The sequence below is a fragment of the Eucalyptus grandis genome, chromosome 9, assembly GCF_016545825.1.
Source record: "Eucalyptus grandis isolate ANBG69807.140 chromosome 9, ASM1654582v1, whole genome shotgun sequence".
In the NCBI taxonomy this organism is placed as follows: domain Eukaryota; kingdom Viridiplantae; phylum Streptophyta; class Magnoliopsida; order Myrtales; family Myrtaceae; genus Eucalyptus; species Eucalyptus grandis.
The window spans coordinates 161405-172362 of NC_052620.1; the positions used below are offsets into that span (position 1 = coordinate 161405).

At 41.1% G+C, this 10958-nt stretch overlaps 1 protein-coding gene across 1 annotated transcript; it reads right to left on the bottom strand.

The window, feature by feature from the left end:
• Nucleotides 1-695: 695 nt before the first annotated feature.
• Nucleotides 696-10006, bottom strand: LOC104417976 (MACPF domain-containing protein At4g24290). The gene is made up of 7 exons (XM_010029156.3): nt 9276-10006; nt 8931-9169; nt 6928-7102; nt 5751-5807; nt 5272-5464; nt 2784-2950; nt 696-1625 (listed from the first exon to the last, which is right to left on the bottom strand). The coding sequence occupies exons 1-7, from the start codon at nt 9537-9539 to the stop codon at nt 936-938; spliced, it is 1785 nt and encodes a 594-aa protein (XP_010027458.2). The 5' UTR covers nt 9540-10006; the 3' UTR covers nt 696-935.
• Nucleotides 10007-10958: the final 952 nt, after the last annotated feature.

The following is a 10958-nucleotide window of genomic DNA, read 5'->3' on the forward strand; positions in this document are numbered from 1 at the left end:
TGTAGATGCCTTCGGCTTGGAAAATAAGAGAATGGCGACAAATGGTTGATATGAAACTCCTTTGATACACACAAAAGAAAATAAAAAGGCAGCCTTTGATATAACACAGAGAAACTTCATTATGCTATCTTCCAATTCAAAATAGTGTCATCAAATCTTGCGATTTTCACATTTCCTTCTTCTTTCGCTAGTAATCTTCTTCAACCTTCGAACCAAAGCTCGGACACCAATTGCTATGAAACCAAGCTAATTGAACACAGTAAATAGGAAAAAAGAAAGGAAATTGACCAGACAGACATACAATATTTGATCATTTTGACATACGTCTATGAGAAGAATGAGAAAACACTTCACTAAAAATCAGGTGATACAAAAGATAGTAAAACCACTGTAATTACTCGAGCACAGTGTAATTGCATCTGATGAACTCATTTACAAGCTTTTCAGGCAATTCTCAAGAAACCTCCACTCTAGTCTGTTGAAGAGCCATCACAGACCCTCAACACAACTTAATCTCAATGTCATCTTTATCTTACATTATCCCGACACACAGCATCTATAATTATATAAGCCAGGCAGAAAACTATCACTTCCACTAATGTCCTGCCCTCAGTCAGACTTGAACTCGGGACATATTGATAACAGAACTAATATGATAACTATTCAACTAGAATCTAAGAATAAGATAACCCGCGTGAAGAGTAAACAATCATTGTTTCTGACTTTGCGCATGTTTAACTTACAATTAGTTATACCAATAAGCCAAAAGTATCGGAGAAAAATTACATAAAGCAATGTAAATAATCTATATACAACGCACATCAATCTCCTAATTGAATTGCTCGCATATTCATAATCGACCGTGTAAGCTAAAGTACAACCCCATGGCTTGGGGAAACATTCTGTATTGAACAGGGAAAAAAACAGACAGGAACCTACAAATCCGTATCTGCCTCTTCATCAGGTAATATCACGGTCAAAAGAGAATACTTGACTCGAAGTGATATCTTCCCTTTATCCACTTGGAGCCTTGCTCCTGATACAACCCAGTACCCGGGCGAATCCTGTGGCCCTCTGGTCATCTCTGTAGTGTCAACGAACCTCAACAATTTAGGCGTTTGAGCTGGCACAGGAGGACCTCCAGGATAGACTGCAGAGTTAATGTTCACATCAGATGGTTTGGGGGGAGGTTGTTTCTGACCATTCGAGAAACGAGTGCTAATCAAAGTCGAGATAATGCCAGATTTTTGGTGTGAGGCAGGGGAATCAGCCCATTCTGCTTGTCTCACAACTGTGGCACCGACAACTTTTGAGAAATGAAGCCTCAGGAACAAAACTTTCTTCAAGCCAGAATCTCCCACTTCAAAATGGGCCCCTGTGACGATTGAGAGATCTTCATCGGACTGAACAGGAGCTGTGCAAACATGTGAGAAGCTCTTCCATTGAACTTTCTCATAGTATCTACGGTCCGATGAAGGATTGGAGAAGTGACCGTTTGACTCATCCACTAGTTGGAAGGTCTGCGGCAACGATGAAAGGTGCTGCAAGTGGATCGCCAAGCAGTTGCCTCTTTTCCCCTCAAGATATAACCGAAGGCCAGTGACTGGCTTCATGCCTACATCAACCTGCACACACATCATATAGGATGGCATTATTTATTCGGCATTGATATTTGACACTCAGCTGGAACTGGGAAGATACGACTGCTGTGTAATAGAAGATTTGAAAGCAGCCACAGAAAGTGTAATTGCAGCTAAATCATCTATGCTGAATCTTCGATGAGTAGTCTGTCTATTGTATGAAGGATATCAAAGTCAATCTGCATCCCAAGCTCACCATTCTAGAATAAGATTTAGATGTTATTTCCAATCATTTTCTAATACAACAGAATTACTGTTCGGCTCTTATTCATTTCTTGCTGTGAATGAATTTTGAATAAGGACACTGATAAGCAAACAAAAATAAAAAGATTGCCCACTGCAACTTCGTTTACAATTTCACATGAGCTCAGGAAGAAAGCTTGAAACTGGCATTTTCATCCCTTTGGTCCTACCATTGCATGCAATATCAGCGGCGCCTGTCATCATGCTAAGATGTTGCTGATTTGACAATAATCATTGACAACTTTCAATTTCTTACCATATGATGTTCAGTGAGCTTGTTTTGAGGCAACTCTGATATGATTAATGTGAGAAGACACTCTCAGCCAAAATTCCAAATGGGACCGAAAAGATGGAGTTGCAAACTTCTAATGAGCCGATCAATGCTGCTTTTCCTAATAACTGATTACATTTGCATATCGTAATTATATTTTGTTGAAATATTATCTCACATTGATTGACAATAGGTCCTAAAATTCATGTGGTCTCCCTCCACCTATTAGCTTAAGCTTTTGGGTCGGACTTTCCAACATGGTATCAGAGCCATTTATCCCTTACACGAAGGTGCATGGTAAAAAATTCCACGTGAATGTGCATAGTCAAAATTCCACGTGCAGCTCGTAATCTAACTTGCACGTGAGGGAGTTTTGAAATATTATTCCACATCAATTGACAACGGGTCCTAAATGTTCTTTCTATTCATATGATCTCCCTCTACCTATTACCTTAAGCTTTTGGGTTTGACTTTCTAATATATTTACTTTGAAGCATCCAGTGCAAAGACATGTAAAAGCCTACTTCTTGAGGGTGTACTAGGAAATATTGATCCTGAAACAAGAAAAATCAAGTGGTAGTTTCAAAACAACTAGCCATTAAGCAACTATTCTCATTACTGGGCATTACCGGAGTTGTGTTAACATAGAGCTTTGGACCCATAAAGCTCAACTGAAGAGATGCACTGCTCTGTTGCTTCTTGTCAGGACCAAGGGCAAGCTCCCCAAATACAGGTGCCCACTGCTTCGGAAGTTGAAACTCTAAAAACTGATGTAGCTCTTCCATGGGTGGTTTATCTGCACTTAGAAGCACAAAGAGGATGATTTTTCTGCTCCTATCACAGACCAATTTCAGAGTACAGAGTATCAACAGTTTAGAAACTTCATCATAAAGAACTGCACAATAATTGGTTACAGAACAGACACTTAATTTCCAGTGACTCAGGTCATTCTAAAACCGGTGCTGAAATAACACTTATTTGTCATAACTTTCATTGATCACTTGAATGCCATAACTTGTTAATAGCGAGTACCCAAGTGCCAAAAATCCGATGTTAAATGGCACTTCTGGTAATTGATTTTAAAAATTTATGGCACTTCGGTGATCGGAAAAAAAAATTACGTCACTCGAGTGAGCTCCGTACACATATTATAGTATTCAAGTGATGAAAGAAAAAGTTATGATACTCAAGTGAGTGTCACACGAAAGTTATGGCACTTGAAATGACCTTTTTCCCAAAAACGCGTAACCAAGATTCATTGACAATGACAAGAGAAAAGCTAACCTCTGAGCAAAAAGGCAAAAGTAAGCCAAACCACTCAGAGCTGCATAAATATTAAGTGTCACTAGACAGGCAGCTCTTTTTCATCAAAATTCCACATTTTTCTAAGACGAGAGAATTTATTTTCTGATTGTTAGGTAGAGACCAGCCTTTCCACATCTTAATAGCATTGACACCATGTAGATCAGTGGATGAGGCCTTTAAAAGAGTCTTGCTTGTTAATAATTTACTAGGCTTAGATTGCCGTCCACCAAGTATCACATGGCCCAAGTCGTTCTCTGGACTGGGTCAAGTAGTTATGATTCAACCCGCGCATTTTGCAACAGATGTGGAACTCCTATGGTCCCTCCCCACCCTTCATCTCAAACCCCCATACGAAAAGGACTCTGTGTGGACCCTACACTGGTCTTATTTCCACATCTTCAGATTTCAGAAGTTAAGGTTGATTCTGTCAACCATGTCAATAATATTTGAGGCTTGTTCATTCATATTGTGGTTTGCCTTGTCATGGACACATGGTCATCAGAAGGAGCGCTAATACCATAATAACAAGTAATAGAAGCAATGCCAAAACTTGAGCTGCTAAATATTATTGAAGCATGTATCCTCTCATATTAACATTAGCAACGAACCCACTGCAAATCCGAAATCTCAAGGTCCCTCCAAATCAACATACCTCTTTCCCTACTCCATTTCACCTGAACCCCTACCATTAAGTCATATGTTTTAACTAGAGCATTGCAGGCATTTAATATGTCAACCACCTTTAAGAGGTCACACAAACATCTTCTTGCACCTAACAAATTTGTCCATATAGATTGAATACATGCAGAAAAGATAAAAGGAAAAGTAGAAATGATCTCTAATATTTCCTAGACCTTGCACACATCTATCCAAGCATTCCTATCCAAACTATAATGGCATTTTACAAAATTTGGTATTGAGCTACTCAGCCTCCAGCCAATAAAATGCCAACCTTACGACAGTGCCCTTCTCCAAATTCATGCATCCAAATAATATCCTCTCAGATGGCATCTTGATCTACTTCAACATGCAATGCAATATACAAAATTGCTAGCTTTTCATATTTCATTATCCAAAACTCCCACAAACATTTCCTTCATGCTTAGTCCTTCATTAATCTTGCACTACACCGGCTCCATCTTTTACCCGGTACAATGCATTTTCACCACCCATAAACTCAATTTAGAAGTTCCAAGCCACTTTCCAATAAGTCCAACCTAAAAGTCACTCAGGAGTAGAGAACCGATGGGAGATATTAAAGACTAGTACACACCATTGACATCAGTTTTTATCACTAAAATTCCAAGCAATTCCTAATTAGTGAGATTGTCCTTTCGCTATGCTTCAACCAGCCATGTTTAAGTGGTGGTTGGCAAACGTGTGTTTTCCACCAAAGGATTCTATAGGATGAGACTTAAAGTACCGAAAGGTAGAACTCAATAGTATAAGGACAACATCCTCCTTAGAAAAAGGCAAAATAAATTTTAGAAAAGTGGTTAACTAAGACATATGCCTCTCAAGAAAGCACCAAGACAATTCTGTGTCAAGGAGGAGATGTCAAATATCTATCTTAAATTGTCATGGTAAGGGAGGTCAGCATTAGCTAGGGAGAATTTGGAAATTCGATCATGAGACAATTTCTTATTGAAGCATGACATGCAATCGGCAGAAATTAGCTAATATATAATCCTCTGCATGTGGTTAGCTTGGAAATGTTCAAATAGGCAACTCTACATAGCATGCTGTTTCTGAATGCATCAATGTTTCAACAAAATGCAAGCTTTAAAGAAATAGAGGCAGGTCAATCCTTACAACGCAGATAGAGGTTAATCGCATGACTCAAATATCCACTTCCATGAATACCACTTAGCATTGATGCGATTGGGATCAATGTCATTGAGACAACATCAGGTTCGTATATAACAGTTTGACTCCACTCGCCATGAGGTAGATTTTTCTTAGTGCTTCCACCTCTACGTTTGCAATCAAATACGATGTCCTGCACCTGGAGATGACAAAGATTTTGGTGGCTCGAATTAATATCATATTTGACTTATCAGAAGTGCCAGCCCACAAACTTCAGAGGAAAAACTACACATTGGCCAGATACGAGGATGGATGCAAAGCTACTGCTAGCAACTATGCAGAACAGGTATGACATGATTTATGATAGGTTTAACAACTTAAAACTGACTTAGAGAGCTCCACAAAGGAGTTAAGAACATCACTGCCAACAAAAACAGATGACACTTCTCGCATTCATGCTTCAAGTAAAAAACACTGATCTGTACCTCCATTTGAGAGTAAGAACTGGATGGAAATGTATCCATGAGGTTTAGCCCACGTCCCTAGACAAAAAATCAAGATATACGAATAAAAGTTAGTATCATTTGACAGGACACTTCTCTTTCGACACTTAAGTGTTTCAAGAATAACAATATGACTTAGCAATCAAAGCCTGCAAACAGATGTATGAATTTTCAACTGAAGAAATCTGGCGTCTCAAGACCATGAAAAGAGCAAGAGGAACTTAGTTCACTTCTTCAAACAGCAGTTACTGCATCACATGCAAGAGGAATCCAAACTGCGCATTACCATAAAGTCTCCAACTTTACATAGATATCAAGGGATGCACAAACTGCATAATTTTCAGACATCCCCATAAAATTTATACCTTAAGTGAATCAGGATTCTAGATCAAGATGATAGTGATAAATTCTTAAAAATGAGAAATCTCTAATTAACAAGCCAAAAAAACAAGAAGGCTCAATATCCCTCTCATGTATCAAAAAAGATTGAATCTCCTTCGGATTGATCAAATGTTCTGCTTCAAATAGAGGTATCTTTTCCTTGATGATATCTTAAACCATACTTCTCCCAGTCTTTTCTGCACTGTTCTATTTCAAGCAATAGAATTCCAAAAATATGGCTCCACACATATAGAGAATCAAGTACTGTAATTGACAGTCAACATTATGTAGAAAGACATTCAAAGAGGGATTTCATCTGTGACTGAGAAAGAGGGAGCAGGGCCAGACTGGGAGATAGGCCATAGGTCATGCTGCAGTATGCGATAGCAATGGGTCCAGAAGATGCATAATTTATGTAAACGACATTCATCAATGAGGCCCTTTACTTATCACTTAATCATTCAAATGACATTGGGTCAGCATTTTCTACAACCATCAGGCCGAGTCGTCAACAGATTTGATATTCTTACGAGTACCATTGCATGTCCATATGGAAGCGAATAAAATGGATTTCACTTTTTTGTCTTTTTTCCAATGATTAAATCTCAGTGGAAAATCATCATCTCACCAATGTAGATCACTAATTGAAAGGTACCACCATTGCAGAACAATATCCCTCCCCCCTCCCCCCACCTTAAAGATGAAGAAAAACCTCCCTCTTCAGGTCTAGTAAAATTATGCATATCAATGAAAAAGCATATCAGAATAATTGTCAAACCTTTTCCCTGTACTGCACAGCTCCATCAATAAAAAGTTTGTCTGCCATTTCCTTCAATTTTTTTTGCACGTCTGCAGGTTGAAGAGGGGATGCATGCTGCTGCTTGGCATAAATTACATCCTTCCCACCCATTTTAACACCGACAATAACATGGGTACCATACTTTCGAATAAACCTGAAAATTAACCATCAATGAGAAACAATACCCTAAACGTTACGTATTGTCTCCAATAGTTTCAAATATATGCATCATACTTCAGATGATATCAGAAATAGTAAATAACCAATAACCTTCCAGTTTTGTAGGGTCACAAGAATAAGTGTCATGTTACTTACCCAGAATAACAAGCTTTTCTCCAGAACAATTCTCTTAAGCTAAGGAAAGTTGCAGAAAAAGCACACGAAGCTCAATGCAAATGAGTCAACTCACCTTTATCAATTCTCACTTGATGTTTCCATTGCCTTATTTATCAATCAACCAGACTAGCAAATTCAAAGGTAGAAATCCCACATTCCTACTGTGAAATATTTGCCGTATCTGAAATATCATTACTTCTACAGTTCAAATAATTCACAGAGTATCACTCTATTACTTTGTCTAATCAAGCGTTTCCAGATACATCACTTGATGTTTGCATTGCCTTCTTAACTAATCAACCAAACCAGCACATTTGAAGGTAGAAATCCCATATTCCTACTGTGAAATACTTGCTGTATCTGAAATATCATTGCCTCTACAATCCAAATAAGTCACAGGATATCACTGTATCACTACATTATTTTGTCTAATAAGTTGCAGGTGCTCTTTGGGGGTTTTAGAATAGGGAATACATGGGAAGTACTTCCATAAGTGTTTGAAGCTCAAAAGTCAGAATGGATTGATATTCCCAACTCTCTTCCTTCTAGCAGAGAAGATGGCCTGAGAGCTGATTTATTGGAACAACTAGACTAGATGGCAGACTAATCTGTAAGCTAACTTTTTGAGGAACTCCCTGGCCTGGAAAGAGGAGTTTTTGGAATAACAAGCCAAATGAATACCTTCAATTCAAAGTTTTATTAAATTTACCAAGAGTTTGGGGCAAAACAGAACGAAGAAAACACAAAGAAAGTGGAGATGAATTCAGCTTGCTTTGATCCGACAAACCAAAATCACTTATCTTTCTTACCAATTGTGACAAGATTAGTTTGGCTGATGTGTATAGATTGCAACAATATTTACTTTATTATGCCCTTTGCATTTGGACTAAGCGAAAGTTGTAGAAGAAGAGTATCCTCTTCTGCAGATGTAGAAATAGCAAATCAGCTCTTTTGGCCAAACGTCCTGATGTAAGATGGGATCATCCACCTCTTCTGGGGTTCTCATTCAGAGATTATTTGGCAAAGGGCACTGGAGGATGGGAGCATTGCCTAAGTTTACCTCCTGAGTGATTACGTCAACAGCCACTTGCGGTTGGATCCAACGACGGAAAGACTCATCAAATGCACTTGATGGTCATTATAGATGCAGCTGATGACGCAAATATCACTATCAACTTTGGTTTTTGTGGTAACTATGCAAAAGTTGCTAGGTCTCAGTTTGTTAAAGTTAGTACTAGAGAAACCCACCCGTTTCTTCCGGTCAAGACTTTTTAGAATACCACTCTTCATCACACAACGAGGTGTGGAGAGATAGAGGAAGTCCAAATTTGAGTTCCGGAAGTTACAACATTGTCTGCAAAGTGTATAAAAATGTGCAGAAGTTCCCCCTTTCTTATCCTTATTTTTTTGCCGTACCAACCAAATTGATATTTTCTTGCATATAGTCCAGATACCTCCTAATAACAAAATGCACATGCACTAATGGGACATGAAGACGGTGAGGGAAGGAACCAAATAACTGGAGATACCTGACAAGCTAAGGGAGTCATAGATCCACAGGAACAAATTAAGCTGCCGTCTATAGACATCCAACGCACTAATAATCCAAGAATTATGTGAGCTAAGGCTAATAAGGGAATGGGTACCGGGCGAGAGCTGCAGGATCCCAAGAAGAGGGGACGGCCTGTTTGACATGATCGGCGAGGAGGAGCTGAGACTTGCGCAACTGGATGTTGTAGAGGGTGATGAACACCCCATCGAAGGCCAGCGTCTTGGTGTTGGCCGCGTCTTTCTGCCATCCCTGCCTGAAGTCAAAGGCCGCGTTGAAATGGCCGGTGGGTATCTTCCCGGTCAGCGACAGCCCTTGGTTGAACTGCTCCGACATCTGCAAAGAAGATGTAGGCGGTGTTTCTCGGACGATCTCGATGGCGATGACTTTGTGAAGATCATCAGTAAAGAAGCAGAGGACCACACAGAAGAAGAACAAGTACCTGCTGGAACGAGAGGACGTCGGAGCTGAAGCGCATGCGCTCGCCCTTGTCGCAGTGGACGGTGGTGGGGACGTTGGGGATGGAGATGCCGACGCCGGGGATGGAGATGGTGTGGCGGCGGGCGGGGTCGTCGGTGATGCTGACCAGCCTCGACTTCTTGCAGTACCTGAGCCTGAGGTCGATGGCCAAGTCGCACCCCTGCCCCATCGCCTCCACGGCGGAGCGTGCGGCCTCCCTCGCCCCATCCAGCGCCTTGCTCCCCATCGCCTTACCCTATCAGGTGGTGGGACGCTTCTCGCTTCTCGCTTCTCGCTTCTGGGTAATCTCTGTTTCTCCGTCTCTCTCTGCCTCTCTCTGTTTTCGGCCTGCCCGCGTCAGTTGGTCATGTGCGAAAGCAAGAAAAGAAAGGCTTCCAAAAAGTCGCCGAGAAGAACGAGTCCAGCCTCCGCCTCTCTCGATGTATCAAAGTCAGCAGTCCCAATATCAAACGCTCAAATGCGGTGGTAAGCAGTAGAACCCTCCATTCTTTCTGCCCCTGCCTCGTCTTCTCCTTCTTCTTCTTCTTCTTCTTCTGCTGTTCTTTTATATTTTTTGTCGCATTAAAGAAAACGAAATTCTAGCTAACTGATGAGATGGGTGGGAGGTGTCCTCGCAATTTATTAGAATACAAACCTTACAAGGCCACCGGATGAGAATTATAAAGCAGAAGTGGGTGGAGGGCGGATGACAGATGGAAGAAGGGTCAAAACGTTTGACGGTCTTCGATTGGATGCTGCTCTCCGCCCCATTTATACAAGTCGTCCTTTTCCTCTCTAAAAAAAGGTTCTCGAATTCAAAGCCCGGACCAATTGATACTCTGAGACGTAAGGAAGAGGGGAGAGAGAGAGGGGTTAGGTGGGAAAGTGGGTCAGACTGGGTGGGAGCAACAGGAGGAGAGGACCGGGTGGAACGAGGGAAGTCAAAGCTTTGGTGCTCCTGCTTTGTTTCACGTTTCTTGGAAAGAACATGCCAAACGTGATTTGCAAACCCCACCTCCGCCTCCCCACCCCTGCCCTGTTTCTTTTCCCGCTCTCAACTCGAATCAAACAGACCCCGCCAGTCCCCCGCTGCGATCCATTCCGAGACCTCCAAAAATTTGAACCCAGCAAAGATGTTTTTCGACACGTCATCGTCAACTTTCTTGATGGCGATGGCTTTGCATCCTCCGCGGCAGCCGGGCAGAAGAACGGGCTCGGTCTTGCGTTGCCACCATCGTGCAAATGGCTATAGTGTGTGTCTTGCATCTTTTCCACCAATACGACACGACCCAACTACTCATTACTTTAAATTTTTGGCTTCTTTGTTTTTATCTCTCTCTCTCTCTCCACCCAAGCTGCCACGATGCCATGGATGGATGCGCTTCCATATCTTTCACGTTTCTTCAGAGTCTCTTGAAGGTAGGAATTTGCAGTCATCCGACTCCTCTCAACTGATCCTACACCGTATGCTATGCATCAGGCAACCCTTGCTTCCTCCCAAAATGAAAGCAACATTAAATGTGCAGATGGATCCCCCGTGAAGCGATGGCATTGTTGTTCCAACCAAGAAGAGTCTTCCCTCCGAAAATTAGAGAGAAATTTTACTGAAACAAGAACATCATGTTATGCCCCATGGCCTACAGCATTTACTCCTGTTGAAAGGGTA